At 44.9% G+C, this 26372-nt stretch overlaps 1 protein-coding gene across 4 annotated transcripts in view; it reads right to left on the bottom strand.

Annotated features, from left to right (window-relative positions):
* Positions 1 to 11718, bottom strand: part of ANKRD6 (ankyrin repeat domain 6) — a 36687-nt gene extending 24969 nt beyond the window's left edge. For all 4 annotated transcript variants that reach the window (XM_074150329.1, XM_074150330.1, XM_074150331.1 and 1 more), the window contains exons 1-2: positions 11599 to 11718; positions 1863 to 1961 (exon numbers count right to left, since the gene is read on the bottom strand). In XM_074150329.1, the coding sequence (XP_074006430.1) occupies positions 1863 to 1961; positions 11599 to 11718 (219 nt within the window). The remainder of the gene's footprint in view (positions 1 to 1862; positions 1962 to 11598) is intronic.
* Positions 11719 to 26372: the final 14654 nt, after the last annotated feature.

The raw sequence follows: 26372 nt of genomic DNA, 5'->3' as shown, positions 1-26372 counted from the left end.
AGAAATATTGCAGTTAGTACCTTTCACAAGCAAAAATCTTCACTTGGAATTTTAGCCTTCCTCTTCCTCTGAGACAAATCCAAACACACCCTCTAAGACTCAGCAACTCCTGAGGTTCTCCTCAACCCCAACCAAATTACTAGCACTAAATACAGAGCTAAAGTCAAAATAAGTTTTAAAGAAACGGCACCTGTGAATCACGCATGCGTCTATTCTGTACAGATTTGTCACCACGTTTAGAAGCGGTATCCAGTTATCATGAACAGAGCCCCCGAGAAGCTTGCAAGGCAAGTGAAATAGGTCTTCTACGAGCTGAATATTTCTACAGCGCAAGACTCTTTGCTAAACTGAAATGATGCTAAACACTGATTTACTGGATTTCTATTATGGCTATCGTGTTTACATATAAACAGCCTAGATGTTATTCCTAGAGAATTAAAAAAAACCCCAGACTTACTCAAAAAACAGTTTTCACAGAAACCCAACTTGAGCAAATCAGTGGAAGTTTTTGCATTCTTAGAGCAGCAACTTGCTTTTCTCAGGAAAACTGACTGTACTTGTAAAGGACCTGCAATTTTGTCTTAAATACCTGATGAATCATTTTTGCTGGGAGAAGTCAAAAAACACACTCAGGATACATCTGAATAAACTGATCCTACCATTACACTTGCAAATCTGTTCTGTTTCACAGATAGGCACAGTGAAAGAATAAAGGGCGCAGGAAGCAAAGCTTCTTCCTAGAAAAACAAGTTTTCCAGTAGAAAGCTGGCTGCACCGGTACCCCAGCGCTAAGCTTGTCAGACAGACTGCTCACGTCTCACAGGGAAGCAGCTACTCACACGCAGAAGGAAACCAGTTTTCCAATTTCTATAGATATTTAAGACTCTCTAGATGCAAACAAATGCCTACGGGGATTTTCAAAAAGCACCCAGACATTTCCAGTGTCCTTTTAATAGTCATAGAGGTGCCTCTACTAACCATCTTTGGACCTCTAGGTCCTTTGAAGAATCTTACCTGTATTTATTACAGGGGGAGCAAAAGCAACCCTTCCTCAAACCTGTTCCAGCACGCTATCAGAAGTTAGCAACAAATCTGTAGAAGTCATGGTTATTCAACTGCTGTTGCACATTTCAGCCTACACCTTTGTTCATCAGAGTGAAGTAATTAAAACCATGTTACCGGTCACTCCAATGTGCCTTAAAGCCTGGTCCAAGATTAGAATTATTCTTATGGAAACTCGAGAAATTCCAGTAACTTACATATTTTACTGAAGGAAAACAACAAACTACCATTGTCTAAATTCAAAGCTGGTTTGGTTGTGCTGATGCTTCATCACACCACAGGTTCACAGATGCCACCACCCCCCACACCACGCGTGGCTGCCAAGATGGGGACTTCCCTGTGATGCCACACAGCGCTCCAGGCAACTGCTCAATGCTCAATACGCCGAGTCTAACACAAAAAGCATCTCCCACCTCAGGCAAACATCACAACAGCTTGTGTCCCCTACCTGACGTCCTCCAGGGGGTTCCCATGGAACACAACAAGCTCTTATTTAATTTCCACACCGAGCGGCAGACAACAACTCTCACTGCTACTCACACCCGCCTGGCGCAACCAGAGCCCTTATAAAGCTCTGCACCTGGAGCAAGAGGACCAAGCTATTCGTTGAAAACCAACACATTTTACATTGTCTCCCATGCACTTTTGAATCTCCAAATTAGAGGTTACATCTCCAAATTAGAAAATAGAGAGACAGATTTTGCTTTCATTTAATCTTACTTCAAAGAAGTGAAAGTCTACTGTTATTTGCAAATTACCTTTTCCCCTCCACCCCAAGCAAGAAGGTTGTATCTACTTACATCATCCTGAATATCCAGGTCACAACCTGCCTTCAGCAAAACCTGGACAACGTGGAGATGACCCTTGTGGGCAGCGAGATGCAGGGGGGTCCGGCCATGCTACGGGTGAGAAGAAAATAATAATACCTTAAGATGAATTTTTATGCGTGGTAGTTGACCAGAATTTTATCTGCTTTTCTGTTCATACCTTGCTCTCTGAAATCTGCAATAGCAGCAACGGACAGACATTAATGCACCAAAGGCTTTACTTTAGTTTTGCTTATGCTGAAAACTCCTCCTCCCCCTCCTGCAGCTTTTCAGTTTATCCCAATGATACTTTACAAAAGGGCTATTATATTTCCGTAAGGATACTTCCTTACAAATTTGGATTTGCTTTGTGTCCATGCCTAAAGAGAATTCATGAGCCTTTGGTTTCTGTCCCTCTGGAGTACAGAACTGTCAACCGCTTTCACCTTCACTCTGTAGGACAACGTTGCAATAATGGGCTAATTCAGATATTGTAATGGGTACCATCTTTGTGATAGAAATGAGAATTACTGGACTGCTGTGTACAACAGACACTCCCCTTAAAAGCAATGAAAGACCTGTAGTCACTCCCAGTGACTTCACGTGTACAACAACCAACCTCATTTTGCCAAAGATGTCAGGGTTTTTTAGACAATAATTATTTTAGGCAACAATTATTTTTAAACATTACCAAGCTCTAACCCACATGAAAGTAAGAGTATAAAATAGTCATGAGAAATTCAATCTCTAATGGAATCAAGGACGGTTCCCTAATAAACAGAAAGACAGAAAAGCTTTAATTAGCGAGACGTATACATGATGTATGGTTTTTTAGGAGGAAAAAAATCCCAAAAGATTGAAATTTGAGAGTAAAATAAATTAAAAAGAAAAAAGCATCTCCTCAACAAATTCCAAAGATCTAAGTGAAATGACAAGAGGAAAACAATAGTTACTTGTAACTGAGCCCCGTTTGAGCATTCTTTGACAGAATTTAAAATGCAACATTTCAGGAAAAGAGGAATAGGCTCCTTCTCCTAAAAGAGGCATAAGAATAGATATGAAGAGTCTCAAAGAGGGAAGATATGGTAAGAGGCAGTCTGGACAACAGAGGAGAGCTACAAGTGATTCCCTAAACATTTAAGCCATACAACCTGAAAAGAAAACTAAGAAGAGAAAAATCAAGAATTACCTCTAGGAAGTGTGCACGTGTATATATCTATATATCTATATATCTATTTCTTCATTACCACTGCTATTGTCTATTTTTCCACCCCGTGATTTACCCTGAAAGGAAGATAAATGGCCCTAATATGGCACCTACAGAAGGAGCAAACCCCTCAAGAGCTGTCTGACTCCTAGTGCCCTGAAGTAAGCAGAAGGTAAGAAGCATCAGCCCTCTGAGATTTTAAGCAACTTCTCCAGAAGGAAAGCTACTTCAAGGAAATAAAAAAAAACAAGCTCAAGACAGGATTGTTTTCACACAGCAAATCCCATACCCACGGAGCTGGTACAGCCTCAGGAATTCAGCCTCTTCAGGGCAAAAAGGAAAACCAGTGTCAAAATCCAGAGAATGGCTGGGGTCAAAATGTCCATGTCATTACTGACTTGTTGTACCATGCTTCAAAAGTGTTAGAAGGTGATTAATTGTCCTACATTATCAATCTGAAGGACCAGGCCTAAGGGAAAAGTCCTCACCCACTCTGACATGCGGGTGCCTCAAAACCCGAATGTTGTCTCCTGTTAGCGGCAGCAGCTTGTTCCCACATGGGAAACTTCCATTCCCGCCCTGCTAAAGGCGTGGGAAGGGCTTGCTTTCAGCTGTCACCACTGTCCCTGGTCACCATCCAGCCTGCTGCCTGGGCGCTTCACACCCAACCTGGCTACCGGTCCCTACGGCGAAGGGCACCGAGCTACACCAAGCACACTTCCTTCTCCATCAGCCTGGAGGAGAGCCAGGGCTACGTGGCTGATCCGGGTAACTCAAGAGCAGGAGGTATAAAAGTCTCCAGGCAACATGGAGTTGGGGAAAGGAGGAAAAAAAAATAAAAAAATAAAAAAAAAAAAGGGAACCAGATTGACAAATCATTCCCGGCTATGAACAATGTGTTTGGATTATGAATACGGGCTCCAGCATGTTCAGTTTTATGGTTTCTGACTTTCTACATTACTTAATGGCAATAAGTAAATCACCTAATCCAGGCATCTCAATTCCCAGCAGGTCACTAATACATCATGAAAACAATTTATTGCAATCTGCGCGCGAAGCAGAAAAAATCCCCAAACAAACCCAACTCGAAACCACCTCACGTACTTTAAAAGGAAAACAGCATCAACCACCCGAATATACCCCAGCAGGGAAACTTTCTGATAAGATAACCATCTCTAATCACTCAAAACACGACGGGGTTCAGCCAAAGGTACTGTGTTAAAAATAAACTGTGAAAGCAGAGTATGAGTTTATTTCGATAGGAGGGACGTGTTTTCCTCACCCAACACACCTTCCTAGGCAATCATGACACAGAGCGTGCCTGGAGGCAGGGCACAAGCACGAGGAAAGGCTACAAAACCACAGAAGATCCAGATGACACAACCTTCACCCACCCATTCAGTGCCTTAAGGCACATTAAAATAAAGCCACCCCCGGGGAATGGGGTTATCCAGAGGAGGCTGCCCTTGCCCCAGGGAGCATCAAGTTCTGCTGTCACTAGGACCAACCCATCTCTTATTCTCAATAACTGGGCAGCCTCCCCGCGCTCGTGGCCACCACAGGAGATGGGTGCTGGAGGAGAGGGTACTGCGAGGCCGGGGAGAGCTGGGTTTTCCACAGTAGGAGATAGGAGCGAGGTGTCAGATCAGCCAGCAGAGACCAAAGCCACCAGGCATGGGAAGGACAGAAAGAGTAGAGGCTGGCAGAGAAGGCTGGAGGGGCTGGAACGGGGTGGCAAGTGACACCAAGTACCATCGTGTCCTCAGTGCCACCAGGGACAGGAGCCTATGCAAGGCAACATTCCCTGGCCACTTCTGTCATTCAGAGTTAACTGCGCATTTCCCCCTATCATCATCCCCAAGCGTTCAAAACCTTCAGCCAGGTTTTCAAAACTCAGGTTTTGGTTTAAAAAAATAAAAAGTTGTTGAAATGGAAGACTAGAGGATTAAAAATTATATTTCAGCTTCTTATGCCAGAGGGTTTAGTGTTTTGAGAACCTCTATCCAGGGACATAGCTTCAGAGGCATCCCACCTATGGAGACCCCTAGAGAGAGACCTTCAGAGAGCAGAGCTACTGCATAAACGCAGTCCTTGAGCTCTTCCCACTGGCTATAGAGAGAGAATAGGAAAACTATGACCCTACTCAGGATGGGAGAGTGGGAAGAAGGATCAATTCCAGCACATTACACTGATTAGAGGCTCAGGCTTTTGGAAGAGCGCTGATCATCTCAAGATTAATCATAACCCTGCAAGAACTGGCAATGCCAGATTTTCTTTTTCTTCCCAGTAACATCAAAATGAGAGCAGAGATGGGCGGTACAGCTGGACAGTCTTCCAGTATGGGCAATGCAAACACTGGAAAAACACTCCCACCCCCCTCCCCACGCAAACATATACATATATACACAGGTATTTATGTACATATGTACGCACACACCAATAGCAAACTATGAGAGAGAGACAAGGCCATCTGGGTGCCCTTCATGCTGTGATGACAAACTTAGAGCATGGCAATCTTTGGTGAGAAACTTTCAACAGGTCTGTGCCATGGTGGGAAACACCGGCAGCGATAGCCAGAGCTGTTCCTGCCTGCTTCTGATCTTCTCCTTCATGTCTGCAAGTCAAACCAACAGCCTTTCACACCGACTGCTGATGGACTAATAGGAATTTTTTTTTTTTTTTTTTAATAACATTTTTCTCTCACAACATTGCATCCTACCTAAAATATCTAGAAGGAAGAGGGAGGAAGGCAGACGAATTTTGCTCTGCGTGTCTCCTCCACAGACACTTCGCACTCACCACTGCAGCACCAAAGAGGGGGCTTATCTGAATACACACATGGGTCCTAGTGGGAGAGGAAACGTATAAGAACAAGAGTGTCTCCTACAGATGCTCACTGCAAGGAGACAACACTAAAACCAGAGACTCCTTAACAAGCAGATTAACGACTTAGAAGCTTGTGAGCATTGTGAGCATTTCCAAAGATGAACTGTAATGGTTTGGGGGCTATTATAGAAATAAAAATGAGAGACTGCAACAACTTGGGATTAATGAACCAATAAAGCGGTCATCCATATAAAAAAATACGCAATTTGGACTTCTATTCAAATGTAAATAATTGTTTCAGCAGGCAGCAAATCATACAAATCCTCCCCTGTCATGAGCTTATTGACAAAATAAATGGGCACTAAGGCTGCAACTTCCAAGAGCCGTGATGCTGCCGGAGCTGTGGGGTGTATCAGGCTGCAGCCGAGCATCGTAAACAGCCACATGAATTTCAGCAGTAAAATGCAAGGGTAGGGTTTTTGTTTGTGTTTAATCTGTATTCTGACTTCCAGACATCGATAGGCAGCTGTCGATACACGCAGTTTAAAAGCAGAATTTTCTCAGAGCAGCTGCCAGTGTATGCATTCCGCAACCAAATCCATACGGGGGGCCTCAGCGCCACGAGCCGCATGATCTTTCATTCTTTTATGTATTTGTAGATACTTTTATGGAAGTACATTCAGTGCTCTACCTCACCCTGCTCTTCTGCTGCACAAGGCCTGGTTTTTATTCATCCCTTTTGCGCTTACACAAAAACAGGCCTATGCACGTGTTTTATTAGAAAGCTTGAAAACAAAAAACCAAATGTTGTCACATTGTTCACACTGATGATTTGTTAAGACTGTTCTCCATGAATAACCTGCTCGCTCAAGTCAGCAGAAAGTCTCTCATTGACCTCAACAGGCATTCAAGCAAGTCCCTAAATGTTTGCTAGTCCCCTTTCATTTATTTTGCTTTATTGTTTAAAACAGTCACAAGTAGTTTTTCAAACTGAAGGAGCACAAAAATGTGAAAGCACCAAAATATATGTATTTTGTTTTTGTTTCTGTCTGAACTTAAAAAGGAAGGGGAAAAAAAAGAAAAGAAGATAGTTTTAAAGAACTCAACGTGCTCTGAAGTTGAAATCCTGGCGACAAGATTACAAGTACCCCAGCCTTACAGAAGTGTTGCCATATGGCAGGTTCCTAATAGGACTAGTTCAAAAAATCAAATCAAACAAACAAACAGAATTACTGAATCACAACAGAAGCACTACCTTTTGCATTTCTATGTCTTTTTCAAAATGATCATTCTATCTCCGCAGAAATCGATTTTATACCTATGATCTCAATGCTACGCTCTGCGAAAAAGCTATATTCTGCTTCCCTTTGAAAAAATATTCATAAACCCCATGGAGCTATACAAATTACATCCAAACTGGCTGTACTACCTTTATGACTTCCTCTGGAAATCTTTTTCACATTTAACAGACAAGTGGGGCACACTCCTCTGTACGTGCTTGCTAATAACACAGCTTTTTCTTGCTATTGAATGCTACACCCCGTGCTGCGATGCCCCAGTGAAACCCAACATCCAGTAACACTTTTTTGGGGGGAGCTGAAATGCAGAGGTTCAGACCTGAAAACCTCATCTCTAGGCATGGAGCAAGCTCATGTTAAAGGCTGCCGTTCCCCAAGAAGTACCCTTGTTTCAGTCAGGCATCCTTGGGATACACCAGAAGTTGATGCCCGGGAGGTGAAATCCCAATTCTCTCCATCCTCCAGGCACCGTTTTGGGATCAAGATCATGAGAAGAGCTGACCTGATCTGTCACCACCACCATTCCTCCCAGGCCACTCCTAGTGGGTCTCAGCCCTTTCCCTAACTTGGCCCAACTCAGAAAGTCAAAAGAAAAACAACACAGAAAAAGGAAAACAGAATCCTGGGAGGACAGCAAGGCAGAGAGCAGCTCAGCAAAAGCCCCAGAGCTTAAATGTTGAAGATGCAGCTGTCAGTAACTTCACTGAAAGAAAGTTCTACCACAAAAGGACTGAAAGAAGGGACCAGCTTTCTTGCGTGAAAGACTTAATTATACCAGGCTCAGTTCTTAATTTTCCAGCTTTTGCAGCATATTCACCAAAATACTTCATAAAGGCACCTGCTTGTTGGATCAGCCAATACGCATGATCAGTTATTCTGGGTATTTTTTGCCCTTTTCATAAAGAAAACAGCTACAGATTTCACACCTGGGAAGAACGTCAGACAAAAAGGCACAAAAATGGAAATCGTCTCTTCATCCTACCAGGCAGAGCAGCAACAGAGCACCCTGATTGACAGAATGCTCAAAGCAGAGCCGTGAAGCCTCGTGCACTGAAATTCAGAACATCTCCTGGCCACCACCCCACATGGTTGGTGGCAGAGACCCCCACCACCAGCACAAGCGTTTGATGTATGTGCTGAAGTGAGCACCTGGAGACACCGATTCCCCATTGAATTTTGATTCTTTCATACTATTCTTCTTCTGAAATCATGTCGTTAGAGGTGACAAAAATGAAATACTATTTTGCAGCTGAATTGTTGTTTTCTGAAGCAGCGATTAACCACAGCATGTGACCTTCCCTATATATGATAAAAATAGAACTGGGCAAGCATGCCAGCTATCCAGCATTTAATAGTACTTGGTTTGTTACAGAAAATATGCCTCATTTTTCTTAAGCCATGCTCAATTAATCCGGTTTGAATAAAGAACTCTTTAGCATTTAGCTCTAGATCCTGGTCAGTTCAAGCTGTGGCCCTGCATGGTGTTTTTCCACAAGAATCAGTCTATGCTTAGAGGTGCGTATCAGAAATCAATTTTAAGCCTAAAGTGGCGTGTGAACTTGTTCCCTCCTTCCAAAGAGCTTTGTCTCTGCATGTCTTCTTCCAATAAAACTCTGATAGAATTCAGCAGGAATTTTGGCTGAGAAGTACTACCTCCCGTCCCACCTTTATTTTTTCCTTTGGAGCAAATCCCTAGAATTCAAAATTAAGTTGACAGAACAAACCGAAGACTTTGAATAACAGCAGAAGACATACAGGTATAAGAGAACTAAGGCATGCACGTGAATAAATTTATTTTTATGCTTCATTTGCAATGAGTTTTATCTTGGGGAGGGGAGAGGGCTCTGGGTTTCAATTTATCTGAAAGCCTGATCAATAATTCTCCGCTACAACAAGCATGCCATCTAATTTCCAACCTAAAATTAACCACCCCTACCCTGAAAGTAGTTCTCACTTTGCGCCTCTTCCGCACAAGAACCTGGCTCTCCGATGGCTAAAAAACATCCCTACGAATTTCCAGTTTAAATATACTTGAGGCTAATTTGTATGTGCTTGCTGCTGTGACAACCTTGACCTTGACTTTAGACGGTTCCTTCTCCTTCCAGCCTTTGCGTGTCACCAGATTAGCAAGCCAAGCTCTTCCAGGGTATGTTTATACAGCCTTTCATAGGCAAATATGCGCATGCTTTCCCTGTGCAGCTCCCTGGCTGGGTGAGAGCCAGATGCAAACTGGACGCTGCGTAGACATTACTGAGCCTGAACTGATGGGCTCTGATGAGGGCAGCAGCTTGGTCTCACACCTCTCAGTTCACATTGAGCTCACCTCTATCGGAATGAGTGCATGAGCACTTCCAAAATACTCCACGCATGTAGCCTCGGTCGCTCCTCTGAGAACTTCTCCTCTCCTCTGAGAACTTCTCCACAATCTTGCTGATCTTACTTCATCTCTTCTGAGCAGGGTTTGTCACCAAGTTACCAAACTACCTCATCTGTGCTGTCTGCTGGTGTGCCAGGATGCATCCAGAATGACAAGAAGGACAGCTTTTGTCATCCCCCTCCTCCCTGAGCTCCATGGGGATGACACACAACCTCTAGGAAAGAACAGCTACAATCCCGTAGTACCAGGTCAGCATGGCCTCACAGCCCACCAGCGAGCACGGCTTTCCAACAGAAACACCCACACTCTGCACCTGGGGACAGTTCTGCCACCAAAAGAGCTTTGCTTTGATTTTCCGCGCAAGGGTTGAACAACAAAGCAAGTGCAAGAAGCAGGTAGCCACCTATATCGTACAGCAAAGAAAAACTTGTCAGCTCCAGCAAATCTGCATTTTATCAAATCAACCTGATTTTGTGTTTGAAAGTATGATCTACACAATTTCCTTCTTATTGTAACTGCATAATAAGCAACCTTAACAATGAGAAAGTGTCAATTTTGTATTTGAATTGTGGATTGTGGCAACTAATTCCATGCAACAGTTACATCAGTGGCACGATTATTCTGGCACCCATTACAAAGGACACCACATTTTATGTTCAAACAGTGTGAAAGCTGGATTTGAAATTACATTAGTGCACAAATTTATACGAAGAATGGCATCCTTTCAATCGTTTGTGTCTTTTCAGGTAGGTCCTTCAGCAGTCTCAAAGCTCATGATATTAAGAAAACAATCACCACAAAACCCCGAGCTACCATTCGGACATCAGTAAGTCAATATTTCCTAATCTATTACCGACTACCTTTAATAGCTGCTCATCAGCTACAGAGCTCCTTGGACAACAGAGCCAAACAGGCATTTTCATGGGACCATTCATGTTTATTACAGCTGTGCTTTGTATCTGCTAACAAGAGGCCACTTAGTTTTGGCAAACAAAACTTACAAACATTGGTTGTCCTTGGATCACTCCAGCTTTCAAAATAAATACTATCTACAACTCAAACACTGCAAAGGGACTGAAAACAACCATTGCTGACAGATAAAAAGAGAGATTACTTATCAAACGTACTCACGTTTGCTTTCTATCTGTAAATATTAGCCCGCATACATCCATAATGTTCAAAACCAATATGGAAATACAAATAAAACTAGACACAATGGAGAACAATAGTTCCTAAAAACAGGACGTCCCAAATTTTATGTTACAGCCTGATAGATCTAACTTACCTAATTCTTTTTAAAGGTTTTTGCTGATCAAGCCTTCTCTGCAACTGCCACTTCTATCTCACCTTTTATATGCTAGTATTATTTATAACACGTTGAGAGTTACAAATAGGTGAGTATCAGCTATCGGAAATAGGTGAATATTAGAGCGAACTCTTAATATCTAAGCATAAATCTTTCAGTGCTGACCTTGTCTCAAAGGTATGGAGAACACAGTTTGCAACCCCCAAGTTTGGAACACACTAGAGACTACACAGCACGAATCGATGAAGTTGTTTGGTAAAAGCGAGGCTGCTGTGCCAAGAAACTTCAGCGGCAAGGAACGCTTTCTGCGTAGCTTTACCCTGCCAGACCAGGTGGCTTTCCCCCATCCCCTCACCCAGGAAGACGGGCGCTCTGAACCACCTTCCCTCGACAGGGATGAATCGCTCCATTCATCAGTTCGCCCGGTGCTCAAAAGTCAATGCACGCTTTGAAAAATGTCACTGCCCCTCCGCCGACACACTGCGTTTCTAAGGACTCGGTGTTCACCACCCCTGCGTCCACTGGGAAGCGTACAAATACCAGACATGCACCGTATTGTAAATTCACATGAGCCATTAAGCCTAAACCTGAAGGAAATCTAAACGCTAACCTCAGTCACATTCAGAATGGTAAAGCTACGAGGGCATTTTCACAGACAATGGTCTGGGAGTTATGTTAGTTCCCAAGGATTTCGCAAAGCGTTTTTCTCTTGTTACCTTGGTAACGGCTACCTTGGCACCCCTGTTGATAAGCTGCACCACATTCTCCACTTGGCCTTTGTAGGCGGCTACGAGCAGGCGTTCTGAAAGCACGGCGACCACATCCTGCTGGCTCATGAATTAGGAGAGAAAGGTTTTCAGGTTTCTTCGGTCCAAAAACAAAGGCTCGGGATGAGTTCAAGCAGCATGCAGGCAGGCGAGGAAGGACCCCAGCTCCCTGGACGGTGACGTTATTGCTATGCCATCCTCCGGACCTGTGGATCAGAAAACATCACTGCTGTCAGCAAGGTTTCAGAGACGGAAGCACTGCAGCGGCTCCTCCCCGAGCGTTTGTCTTCACATCGCTTTGGAGGGGGGTCACAAAAACCCCTCCGAGCCTCCTTGAAGACATTGCACTTCCGTTGCAATGCAGAGGGACGTAGACAGTAGCACATTTTCAGCATGCCCTCATTCCCCTAGTTTGGGACAAAACCCTTTAAACTTTCTGAAAGCATAACTCCTTTTTCTTGGCCTAACCTATATTTTTGTGGCCCCCTGTCATTCTCTCCTTTCCCCCAGGTCTCCCAGATTTTTACTGGCCAAGGACAGGTTAACTACCTCCACTGCTAATAGTAGCTCAGCCTGTGTTGGCCAAGGGAACAAGAATAGGTTATAGTTACTGGCTGCGGATATAAATACACAAACCTGTGTCCTGGAAGGACTGAGTGCAGTCAGCAATTAAAGGCAGCTGACTGTTCCCTCACGAGTATAAAATGCTTCACAGCCTCCCCCGAACCATCCCAAGGACACCTTTGGGAGGGACTGCAACCTGCAACTGGGAAACACTCATCTTTGCTGTCAGTGAGAAACGATGTTCCCTCCGCGGCGCTGGCATCGCACCACACCGACCCCAGAAACAATTCAGATTTAGCGCTCGTCATGCAAACTTGTGAGCATCTTCTTCCTCCTGGGCTCCACTGACCCATCCAGTGAACCACGGGAGCTGAAAAGTGATTTCTGACATAATTTCAGAAAATGTATCCACAGATGACTTTGAGCTGTAGGATCCCAGAACCTGGGAGCATTTGAGCTTTACCGCTGCTTTTCACACCTCAGTATTTAATTGTTCCAGCATGGGAAAAACATCTTCAAGATAGACAGTGTGTACACAGATGAATGTTCTTTCTCTCTCTGCACTGCTCCTTATCAGCTACCAGTATTACAGGCTTTGCATAGTCTGAGGGTAATTGGTACAGCAACTAGATGATCTTGGAGATTGATAGTGGAATACAACAGCTTTCACCCTTACGTTATATCCCTTTGAATCCATCTCAAAACAGCAATCACTAAAAGCTATTACTGTTTAATGGCTTAGATGCCCCCTAAATTGATTTGTTTTTACAAACCCCTCCCCATCATAATCCCACCACTCAGAGTACTGACATTTTTGCTAACAGCTTCAGCAGGCAGATCGTCTCCAGAACAGCGGAAAGATTTAATTTCCACCCTCATACCAGGAGGACACTCCCAGCAACAAGGAGAAAATGCATGGGTGGTTGTAGCACATGAACTCCCCATCTTCTAAATACTGGGGGCGAGACCTTTTAATAAACACCACTCCAGCGTTATAAGGTCATATCCAGCAGTACACCTCGGCAACAAAAAGGTGCTGCAGCCCTGTTTAATTGAAGGGTTAATAGGGTATCGTGATCCTCCGTGTCACCAAAGTGGTATCCAAAGTCCTCGGACCCTGCAGGATCTACACTAAACATTTTTGATCACAAGCACACATATATTAAAACCATGTTGGTTAACTTGTAGTAGTAGAAGATACTTGCAGAATTGAATTTACACTCCTAAGGTAATTTGCATTAATGAAGCTTAAAATGCTTTATGAGCATTAATTCTTATAACACCCTTTGAGGTGAGTATTATGCTCAAAAACATTACACGCATTTTAGAAAAGGGCCATTTAAAGCACAGGGAAGTTCCTGATTTCTTCAAGGTCAATAGAAAAGTTATGTCAAAGCCAGGAATTAACTCCAGATAATTGACTCTTGATTTCTAAGTATAAGCATTAGGCAATACTATCTCCAAGTAAAAGATTCAGGTTAGCTCTTCTTTACCATCCTCTTGCTTTCTAGGTGTGAACATGATTGGAGCAACATAGAAACAGCTGCACATTTATTCAGAGAAACAAGACAAAAACTTTCTGGGTCTCAAAAGCAGCACAAGAATAGGCATCAGAGAAGCGGTGCTGCACCCAGTGCCACTGGATCAGTCTTACCCACACCCTCAACGTGATGGGCACAGTTTGGACTCCCTGGCAAAACAAAAAAGACAGAATTAAGAAGAAAAACCCCCTCATTTCCTTTACCAGCCTGGTACATGTCACAGCCCGCCCCTCTGGCACAGGGATGTGCCCAGCATAGTACAAACCACATACAAAAGCCAAGAAACACAGATGCCCTACACTTAATAATTTCATCTGTGAAAAGCAACCCAAGTTTAGATCTCACCTTTGCTTTCCAGGGACACATGTTATCGAAGCAAGCTGAACCCCCCGAGCCCAGCCACCCCGCTCCCAACACCTCTCTGACCCTCCCATCACATCCCAAAGCAGCATCTTCATAATTCAGGAGCACTTCCAGGGCAAGCCTTACAACAGGGATCTTTCTCCATCGGCTTTTGGGGCAGTGGGGCGGTTTGTTTCTGTGCCAGCCCTTGCCTGTGCAGCGGTGGTTTCCAGGTGAACTGTTCCATCACTTGTTTGTCCCCATCCTTACACCTACCTGGCTGCCCAAACGCTGGATGGAGTCACACACAATTGACAGACAGCCAGCTCTGTGCACCTTAAAACACGTGCAGCCAGACCCTGCTTAGTTTTGTTACCTCTTTAAATTAAAAAAAAAGCAGTAACATCACTGACACTGAGAAATTTCCATATTCACTGCAAAAATCTCAATGGAAACATTTTCCTGACACATTAAGCTTTCGGAGCAAACCTGCAGAAACTGTAGATGCTCATTACATTTTAGCCACAGCGCTAGAAACATACACCAATACCTCAACTGACTCCCAACAGTGCAAAGTTTAGGGCTGCCAGGGAAAAGCCTGGTTAACAGGTACATACCTACGCGAGGTAAACGCTGGAAATCACGCTCCCTAGTATGATTTTTCTCCCTTGTTGCCTTCCCATTACTGTGTTACGTTCCCCCTGGAGATCATGAGCCTTCTCAGCCTGCCATGCCCGAGTGATGGACTGCCACGGCCCCGCTGTTACCACGTCATTTTTCCTTCTTGCCTCCTCCGCCGGTTGGACCGCGTATGAAAGCACAGCAAGGAGCTGGCTCAGCTCTCAGGTCTTTTACGGACGTCTCCCACCACCGTCCAAGTCTCCGGCAGCCGTCGGTCGCCTTTCCCGGAGGGCGGTCACATCACAAGCCCAGCTCCTGCTCCTGGCTGTTTTGCGGACAAGTGCTCGCACAACAGGTCACATTCCCCACACCGACTGCTTCACGTCTCCTCAGCTGGGATGATTTGCAGCTCAGAAAAGCGCGTCCGATTAGAACAGGAAGCCCAGACAACTGAAAGACCAACTTTCCTTTTCTCCTGAGCTGGTAGGAAAAGGTGACGGGTGATGGGCTTTAACTCTCTCCCTGCCTCTGACACACAGAGCATCTTTCCTTGAACACGTCTGCACCCGCAGCAGGAGGAGGAAGGTACCAGATGCCCAAGGACTACAATTAAAAGCTCAACTGCCCCTTTCACACCCAGATGGCCGCAAAATGAACCCAACAACACAATTACAGGCGCTGCATCGCATCCCTGCTGCCAGCACCTGCTGCCCAGAATTAAATCCCTCTTTATCACCCCTAAATCTGGGAGCTCGGGGGAAGCGCAGAGCACGGGAATATTCAAACCTCCTGCCTTCAAAACAACAACAAAAAAGGATTTTGCTTTAATGTATTTTAAAATTAGAAACAGCCATCTCTGTGTTTCTTTGTTTAAGATCAGGTTACCTACCTGGGGCAGGCTGGGAGAGCGACACCTACTTCCCAAGCCTCTCCGGGGAAGCCAGCCAGGTGTGACGCCCACAGGTTCAATAGCCTCCCCGCGGGGGCAATCTTTTCCAAGGATAACCTGCTCACCCCCTGAGGATAACCTGCTCACCCCATCGGCGGAGCGTGGAAAAGGACAGGTCGACGGTGGATTAGTGCTCCCGACCGGCAGCAGCGAGGCACCGTCCCCGGGTGCTGAGGTCCAGCTGCATCCCCACGGATGATGCCTGGCGGCTCGATGAGTCACGTCGCCCTACGGATGCTCGAGGAGATGTTTGGCCGGGAAGGGCACAGCACGTAGAGCTCGCAGCTCTGGCTTCTCTCCCGCGCAACTGGCAGAGCGCGCAAAAAACACTCCATGCACCTTCCTCCTCCCCAGCTCCCTCCCCTCCAAACCGCTGCCAGGCGGCTTCAGCAGCCGTGTCGCCTACACATCAGTAACAAATAAGTACGGGAACGATGATTTTTGAAGTTCCAGGACACATCAAACATCACAGACACTGAAAGGCTAGGCGATAGCCTCTCCTAAATCCACAGAAAGGATTTAAAAAACCAGCTTCCTCTCTGAGGGAGGAGAAAAAAAGCTGAAAACAATGACAGATTTAAGAGCTATGAGATAATCAACTTTGTAAAGTCCCCTGCGCTAAATGGAAAAGATGCAACGGCAGAGCACAGGTCACTCTCAGTACAATCACCAAGTTAAATTAGTATCTGAATAAAAGAAAGCTTACATAGTTAAGAAAAAGTTTCTGTGTGTACTAAGGTACAAGATGAAAGGGAAAAAAGGAAAAAAAAAAAAAGAAAAAGAAAAAGGGACTCCACTTTTTTGCAAGGGAATCCAAATTCTCCTTCTAGTTTATCACCAGAAACAGTGCTGAGTAGTCCAAGAAAAACTCTTATCACCTGGTAGCTTCATTTTATGCCACATAAATAATGGAATATAATTATCGTAAATTATTTTAGAATAGCCCAGTGTTAAGATATGGAGTCAGACCATTTTGCTATGAGTGGGTGCATCATAACTACTTTTATAATAATAAAAAAGTCATTCTAAGACAACTTCCTATGTCTAAATACTGCCCACTTCTTTGCTCAGCTCTCAAGGCAAAATGGGTTTCTTTGCTTATTAGTACATAACAGTATATTAAAATCTATAAAATGCTCTTTGTCTTGTCCAGTCTCTTTGCAAAGGAGTTTGTCATATTTAAAATATGACATAAACACAAATATTTTGTTACTCTCTTTAGAATAACAGCATTTTTCAGCAGAGTGGATTATTGCACTAGAAAGAGTGAGTTTCCTGGAACTCTTTTTTATCATTTATTGCAGAATGCAGATACATCTACTACTTCTTTCAACTGACTTTAAGGTTTTTCCAAGACCTGCGGCACTGTTTTCCTTTAAGTGATTTTTCTCCTGTTCCATCCATGGATCCAGTATAAACTGCTCAGGAAAAATGTATGTATTTTGCTAAGGGGAGGACTCTGCCTTTCACCCGTTCCTGCCCCAAAAGACAGTTAAAAACCAGCCAAAGGTATCATTACGAAAACCAGACCAGTAGCAGCTGTATCTGGAGAACAGCAAAGCCCCACCAAATCAAGAACAATATGCTTTTGATTCATACTTTTCTTTACAACATCACCAATAGTATTTGTGGAGTTAGATGTTATACCAACCAACTGGACATCTCCATAAAAGCCTGGCAGCTTATATTTTGGTCTCTGTTTTGTTCCCCCTCCCCCCCCCCCCCCCGCATTGTTTTCATTGTGTATTTTATCGTATCAAGTAAAATTATTCAATTTTCATATGGACAGTTGTGTGATTCATCATCCCAAGCATCAGCATGGTCTGGGACATCTGAAACGATTTTCTGGGCTTCCCCCCTTTTCCCCCACAACTTGTTGCTATTAATTACTCCAACAATGACTATTTACCAGCTTCCCAGGGAGCATCTGCATGACAGCTGCTCATCACGCATCCCACCACAACCAGATGGGACTGACTGATGTCACCGCTCCACCGCAGCTGGTGGCCGCCTGCAGCCAACCCCACAGGCGGCGAACGTGGGGAGAGAGCGACCGCTGCGTCCCCACTGCTTCTGTCCCCCAACCTCCACCATCGGCTTCACCGAACGTAAAGCCTCCGCTGCCCGGCAGCCATCGGGCGATGCCGTGCTTCCCACCAAAACCAACCTCCAAAGTCACACCTACACAGCAGAACGCTTTGGAGAGAGGGACGGACACACGGAGAACAGCGATGAAGATCAAAAAGGCAGTTTCAAGTCATCAGTTAGACATCACTAATCTTGTATGAAAACAACTGTTGGGGTTTTTTTCCCCCTTCCTACTTACCTCTTTGCCATGTAGCCCTGACCCCCCTTATCCACTACTTACTGATTTCCATATAACATGGTTTTAATTTTTTAATTTGGCTTACCTCATTGAAGTTTCACAACTTTATGGCTCTCCCTACCCTCTCTTTCAACACCTGCGTGTGCACACACATGTCAAAACCACTCAGTACATGCCAGCTCAACCCTCGGCAAGCCCTCATCAGTTGAGCACTATTTCCATAACAAAACAGTATCTATTGTTGGACAGGGGACCGTGCCTGTGTGCAAACACACATGCATGAGATGTCTGGCTCCCATTTGCATAAAACCAGTTAGGAGGTCTTTCCAGCTCACTGCTGTTTAACAGAAGTGCCGGAGCCCAAGCTTGGGAACGAAGCAGGCAGGCGGCTGCGCTGGTGGGAGAGCGGGGTTTTGCGCTACGCTCACACACAGTGGGGCTTCTCGGATGGGAGAACTGTCCCTCACCATCATCTTCTGCGCAGGAGCCACTTGACAATCAATTAAAACGCCGCAGAGATCCCACCCAAGTTGACTGCAGAACCTCACTGGGAGCAGAAGGTGCCAAAATCCTTTCGATAAAAAACTCTCTTTCCTCCTCTGCTGCTCTTCCCTCCATTATTACCCTCAAGGGTACATCCTCTGCTGCCAGGAAAGGCTTTCTGACCTCACTGCTCCACCTCTCTACCTGAAAGATCACAGAATCACAGAATGATATGGGGTTGGAAGGGACCTTTGGAGATCATCTAGTCCAACCCCCCTGCCAAAGCAGGTCCACCCAGAGCAGGTTGCACAGGAACATGTTCAGGCAGGTTTTGAATGACTCCAGGGACAGAGACTCCACCACCTTTCTGGGCAGCCTGTTCCAGGGCTCTGCCACCCTCAAAGGAAAGAAGTTCCTCCTCATGTTTAGATGGAACTTCTTATGTCCAAGTTCGTGCCTGTTACCTCTTCTCCTGTCACTGGGAACCACTGAAAAAAGACTGGCCCCATCCTCTTGACACCCTCCCTTTAAGTATTTATAGGCGTTGATCAGATCCCCCCTCAGTCTTCTCATCTCCAGACTAAAAAGACACAAGTCCCTCAGCCTTTCCTCCTAAGAGAGATGCTCCAGGCCCCTAATCATCTTTGTAGCCCTCTGCTGTACCCTCTCCAGCAGTTCCCTGTCCTTCTTAAACTGGGGAGCCCACAACTGGGCACAGTGCTCCAGATGGGGCCTCACCATCTGGGGGGCAGAGAACTTCCTTCATTGTTTTCTGCTTTTGATAAAACACACTGAAGTTTTTTTGCCTCTTCCCTCTTGATTGATTTTCTCTTCATGTAGATGTCATCCTGCCTATCAACATATACAGTGTCCCTGATTTTAATGTTCGCGTTAGCAGGCAGGAAAATGAACAGTGAATATCTTCAGGGTTTGGCCTCTTCATGTACAACACCCATCAAGGACAATATATACAGAACAAATGGCGAAGGATATGCAAATACTACTTGCTTCATAAATCTATTTGCGAGTTGCAAAAAATCAAACACTATGGACTAAATATATTTTCCTTAAAGAGGATCATAAATCAGTTCAGAAGCTTTCTGCAGATGTCTTGATTTCTCATCCAGTTGCTACACCTGAAGGGGCTGCACTGGAGAAGGCTGCCGGTACTGCTTTGAATGGTTGGGCACTCTCTTGAATGGGTCCACAAAACTGCATAATTACCAGTATCTTTGAAAAATACCACGACACAAACAACAGCTTAACTGCACAATTAATTCTTCGTGTAAAACGCTGATGGCAGTGAGTACTGTGCTATTCCTGTTGCAATAAATGTAATAGATCTAACATATCTGTGCTGCTTCACTGATAATTAGTGTAAATATGGCCATTACAAATTTATGAATCAGGTGCCCTGACTGCATATACGATCTACCAAAGGTAGTTTTAACTGACTTCACCATCTGACCCAACACCCAGAAGTGTCACTCAGGTAATATTCCCTAAGTATCCGCATTTTCAGTGTTTTCTGGGGGCCTGCTATTGAGCAGATGTTTGGTATCCTTGCCAGTAGCCCCGTACAACCTTGTGAGAATTCCTGAAAAGACTGGCAACAGCTTGTGAGGGACAAACAGCCAGTTCTACCTAACTCACAGAATCACACACTGGCTGAGGTTGGCAGGGATCTCTGCAGGTCATCTGGTCCAACCCCCTTGCTCAAGCAGGGACGCCTAGAGGTGGTTGCCCAGGACCATGCCCGGATGACTTTTGAGTACCTCTAAGGATGGAGACTCCACAACCTCACCGGGCAACCTCTGCCAGTGCTCGGTCACCCTCATAATGAAAAGGTGCATCCTGATGGTCAGAGGGAACCTCCTGTGTTTCAGTTTGTGCCCACTGCTTCTGGTCTTGCCACTGGGCACCACTGGAAAGAGCCTGGCTCTTCCCTGTTTACACCCTCCCTTCAGGTATCTCTGTACATTGATGAGATCCACCCGAGCCTTCTCTTATTCAGGCTGAACAGTCCCAGCTCTCTCAGCCTTTGTTCCTAAGAGTGATGCTCCAGTCCCTTTGTGGCTCTTCGCTGGAAAATTTATTAAGCTATAGTCACCTGAAGCCACTGAAATGAACCACGTGTTTAAAATTGCTCATGTGCTCATTGGGCAAAGGTTTACACCACAAGAAGAGGAAGTTACTTCTTCATTCGCAGGGAAGTCCGCAAAACAACAGGGTATGCGCTGCTCACAGAACAGTTTGCACAGCAAACCGATTAATTCATTACACTTGCAATCTAAATGGTTTCTTTTGGAAGGAGATTAGGAAAGCTACATTTTCACCAATGGGACTCAAGCCATGGAACAGCATCCCTAGTGCAAGTACGCTCCCGCAGTACACCCCCCCTGGAGCACACTCATGCTTCTTCTCAGCTCTGCTGGCATTCTTGTCTACTGTCTCCTTGTTAGCTTCTTTGTTGTCTTCTGCTTCTTTTCACATACACAGAGCTCCAAACCCAATATCCAGACCATGCCCACCACCCACATGGCCAGTCCGTGCTCAGCCCTGTGCGCTGCCCGTTTGGATTGCCCTCATACGTTCGCTCCTTCCCTCACCTCTTCTACACAGGAAGGTTTTTCCAAATAAATGTTAGAAACAATCAGGTTTGCTCCAGCTTCAGCAAAATTTGAAACATCTTCACAAAAGGATTAAAAGCCAGAATCATCAGGATTCCCGTCGCCCATCCAAAAAACAGAGCTGTATTTTCATAAATCCTTATTTTAGAGGTTGTATGGCATGGACTACACTTTTAAGACATGAGTTTACACGCAAGTTTTACCACAGAGCTACAATTCACTGTAACAGTTCAAAAATTACCACTTCCATTATATTACATGATGTTCCTCTCAAGACAGTCATTGGTGACTGCAGCCAAATCTCAGATTCATGAAAGCAAAAGAAAAAACAAACCGATTGTGAGGAAGTGTTCGGCGCCACCTCTGCTCTGTCTGCTCTGACCACAGATGACTGAATGCAAATTTTCAGGCCTCTCCAAAACTCAGGGGCTCCCTGGACAGCACTGTGACACCAAATGTAAAGGAAAAGGTTCACTGAGCAGCGCAGACACCCACCACTGCCTTAACTCAGCTAAGCTCCCTTTATGGTCGACAAAGGACACGATCCACCTCATCCTAAAGTACATTTCAAACTGCCAGATGAATCACACTCTAAAATTACTTACCTCATTAAGCGTCATCTCGGATAATGCACTATAAACATCCAAAGTTAGAATAAATGAATCCTATCCACAGTATCTGCGAGAAACACTCAGCTTTCTGCAATTTTCTAGAGGACTTTTATCTGCCTGACTTCACCATGACACCTCCTGTCAATGGTAAATCACTGTGAGTTATTTAGAACTAAAACACTCAGATTAGAAAAGAAATGCAAAAAAACAACTGGTGCAGAAAGCATCAGCAAATCTCAGTGACGACTTGTCTTCTGCATGGACTTCAGAAATCATGCCATGCTCTCAGGTTTTATTTTCTAAGCCCTAAGCTGCTTCTGGCGATGATCCCACAAACCCGGCTCATCCTCCGGCACCGAGACTGCCTTATTTCCAAGAAACGATAAAACCGCTTAGTGCATGGAAAGCCCCTTGTGCAGAGGATGGTGCTTTCTAGGGGGACAGTCCCTGACTTTCTCTTGAAAAACCCAATCATTACCCCAAACCTTATTCCAGCAGGTGCACAATGCACTACTGCAACATGCTCTACACAATAGAATCATAGAATCATAGAATGGTTAGAGTTGGAAGGGACCTTAAATATCATCTAGTTCCATCCCCCCTGCCATGGGCGGGACACCTCCTACTAGAGCAGGTTGCTCAAAGCCCCATCCAGAATCATAGAATTGTCTAGGTTGGAAGGGACCTTTAAGATCATCTAGTCCAACCATCAACCTAACTCTGATAAAAAAACATCACTAAACCATGTCATTAAGCACTATGTCAACCCGTCTTTTAAATACCTGTTCCTGTGCAGCTCCCCTGCTCGAGCGGGTGAACATGGCCCACAACACAGGACATCTCCTTTCCTGATACAGCTGTCCAGGTATTTTCCCATGCAGCCTTCACATCAGCCCCAGGAGCTGGTCCCTCCAGGTGATCTTTTCCCTGACAAAGCAGTTCTCCTTCCTAGGAGCCAGCCTCTTCCTTAGGAAAAACCCATTTCAATAGGACACAACACTTTTCTTCACTATCCTTAAGCCACCAGCCCTTAGAAATGCAGTTCAACAGGGGTGCACACAGACAGCAGAGCAGGAGAGGAACTACATTCTCCAAAGGACACAGCAGTGTAACATAAATACCATAACCCAGCACCACAGGTAAAACTCCGAGCTCATCCCAATCCCTATTTACCCAGGAACTTTAATGCATTTCCAAATGCATTTCTGCATGGCGTTATTTTTATACATTTTAGACCGAAAAAAATTTTAAAAGTCTGATTTGCTTTTTACTCACTCTTAAGGATCTTCTGTTCAGTTTTTTTCTGATGAACGTTTCACAGCTGTGTCTTGCAGGGGCAACCTCTGGCTGAGGACAACAGGGATGCCAGCTTCAGTCTGAAGTCTTTCCGGTGCCGAGTCTCCGCACCGCGGTATGGTGCACTGCTCCTGTGTGAGGGGAAACACATCAGAAATGGAGTGTCAAAGCAGACCGAGGAGTACAGAAATTTAACACCGGTGCTTCCTGCAGCGTTCGGCTGCCTGAATACACCTGGGCAAACCCAGACATTTCCTCCCGAGGTTTTCACAGCCACTTCCTGCGATAAACAAAACAAGTTCGAACCGTGACTCTCCAGTTTGGTTCCCACCAACTTGTCTCTGAAAACGCAAAGCGGTGAGAGCTGCACAATTACATGAACAAGGAAAATAAGACAGAGACTTTTGTATCTTCCCAGAAATCACACGACAAATCAATAAAATCAGGAACAGGGCTTGTTCTGCTTCTCTCTCTAGGACCTTCCCCATCACACCTCACCATCACCTCAGCCCAAGTATCCCGTTTCAGCCACGGCACCTATGTGGACACGAGCGAGTAGATTTTTCTCTGGCTATGGGAACTTCATAGGCACATTCACTAAGGTTTCCATTCTTGGCCCATGATCCCTCTCCTGTTCTCTTTACACAAATACTCCTACTCCTGCTGCTTTTCCAGGTCTATTTGTTGCCGCAACTGTCACTACATCCTTTCTGAAGCCAGCGTATCCCCTCGAAACTCCAGCCAGACTACCACGTTATCAATGTTCCTGAGTGGATGAGGAGACTTACACTGCCAAAACAAGCAGGTCGCTACTATTCCCAGGTCATAAATTCAACCCTCAAGGCACGCAGGGGTGGAAGGGCTGAGGGGTCATGGTGGTTTCCTTTTGGAAGGTAAAATGGCAGCTCTGTACATCTGTAGAGAGGCGAGCTGCAGAAGCTTCCCCAAGGAGCAGAGGCAGAGCGAGCAGCTGCCACTCTAACAAGGAGGAAATGGACTTTCACTCTCCTCCCAAAATCCCTGTGGTAGAGGCAAAGGATCTGCCAGAGACTGGGCTACTGGTAAAACAGGCGCAAGCTATAAAAGTAAACGATGTGCTCAATTATGGCTTCTAAATGGCAATGACTGCACCGGGGAGAAAGGTGACTTCCTTCTCTTTCTGAAGCCCACCAACACGGTACAGAAACACAGTTTAACAATGACAAGCTTCCCTGCCCCACCACTTACTCCCAGCAAAGACAAGAAATATTTCACATGAAAACTGCTAGCAAAAGGGGGGAGTATTATAAAATCATGGAATGGTTTGGGTTGGAAGGGACTTCAAAGATTGTCCAGTTCTACCCTCCTGCCATGGGCAGGGACACCTACCACTAGACCAGGTTGCTCAAAGCCCCATCCAGCCTGGTCTTGAACACCTCCAGGGATGAGGCAGCCGCAGCTTCTCTGGGCAACCTGTTCCAGTGCCTCACCACCCTCACAGGAAAGAATTTCTTCCTAATATCTAATCTAAATCTCCCCTCTTTGAGTTTAAAACCATTACCCCTTGTCCAATGGCTACAAAATTCTAGCAAAGCATTACTCCACGCTTGCCCATTGCTTCCATGCTTCAGTAGGTATCTGCTTCAGGCTGGTGCTGGGAGATGGACTTGTGTACTAGCCACATTTCACCTTTCTCACATACAGGTGAGAGAAAGGCTGCAAAAGAGCATATAACCCCAATGCCGAGCGTGTGCTTCAGTAAACTCACAAGCATCCTTTAAAAAGTTAATACCTGTGTAGGGTGACCTTGTAAATGAACCTTTTTGTTAAACAGAACTGGAGCAGCTGTCATCTCCTCGGTCATCTCCTCCCCTTATGGTCAGAGAGGAGACCCAAGAGCCTGCTTGGGAGCGCCCGGCTCCGCAGGCTAGAAATGAACCCTCCGGTCTCACCGCAACGTCACCGCTTGTCCAATGGTGTCCACAAATGATGGAAGTCACTTGGCCTGCTTGAACTTTTCAGAGCTGCACAGCAGAAAACTGCTAAGAATAAATAATCCCTCTTGATCTCTGAAGCAGAAATCATTGCCGAAATGCCAGTTCAGTGACTTCAATTAGAAAATGCTGTTGGAAGACCTCATCGTCCCTCTTTCCTACTAATTAACCTCTCTGCATCATTCAGCTGCTTTTCCAGTCCTTTTTCCTAATGCATTCACATCAGCAGATGTGTTTATGTACAAACAACCTGATAATACAAAAAGGCATTGGAAAACTAACTCCCAATTTGGTCTGCGACTTGACCTTTTGGTAGTGTTTTGCTGACCATGTTGTCAGTGACAATGTCATTGTCTTGCAAATACACCTGTTTCATTTTAATTAGAAATATCAATTGAAATATAAAGAACCAAATAAATAAACCGTACCTAAACTACGGGTAGACTATTAATAGCTATGGTCAAGATGATGTGCGGGAAGATGTAGTCTGAAGTTAGAATCACAGAAATGGAATCACCTGGCAGCCCCAGGTTTGCTTCACCACCTACATGATCTTGAGACGCTGCAATGGGACTGAAAAGGCACAAATGGCCAGGTAGCTTTGCATGCTGTGTCATTTTTTTAATTATTTTTTACTTTTCCTAACTGAAAAAGTGAAAAGCTGCCATACTGCACTTGTTCTTTAACATTTGACATGAGATGGGTGGCAACGTGAGTAATTCTCCACCTTCCAGATGTTTGCGCACAGAAGAGATGGCTGAAGGACAGACGCTACTCACACGCCGGGGTTCTAGCAGGAGCACTTCCCACACCAGTCATCACGTGAAAAGCGGGGACTTCAAAATTCAGGCAGCCTTCCGTTTGACCAGGTCAATGTTTCCCAGCTTCCTCAGTGTCTAGCAAAACTGTAATCCTGAGCTGTTAAGAATCCCAAACTGGAAGTGTGAGCAAACCAGCCCTGCCCTGGTTATTAGTGCAAACGGGATGGCTGAGGGATGGTAGAATAATACTGTAGCATTTACACTGCAAAAAGAAAACGGCACTGGGAGAAAACCTTGGTTTTCTTTAACAGACTTCTTTCAAAATCCACTTTAAACTTTCTGAAGACAAACAGTTTGAGCAATTTGTCGTCAGAAATTTATTTTATAACTGCTTGCTGGTTTCCATCCTTGCAGGCTGCCAGAAAACAGAATTCCCCAGAGAAGAAATCAGATTCAGCCTCTCTCTTCCACACTTACGCATTTCAATTGGCAGCTCATGGGTTGAGTTGCTTTTTATTCATACTTCATCTTCCACCGTGACAGAATTTTGGACAATGATGGTAAGATTAATTTTCTTACTGTAAGGTACTTCCTTTACATTTGAATAAATAGTTTGATCTTTATAT

Source organism: Numenius arquata, chromosome 7 (assembly GCF_964106895.1).
Source record: "Numenius arquata chromosome 7, bNumArq3.hap1.1, whole genome shotgun sequence".
NCBI lineage: Eukaryota > Metazoa > Chordata > Aves > Charadriiformes > Scolopacidae > Numenius > Numenius arquata.
The sequence above is the reverse complement of the archived record's forward strand: the minus strand, read 5'-3'. Positions and strand labels throughout refer to the sequence as shown.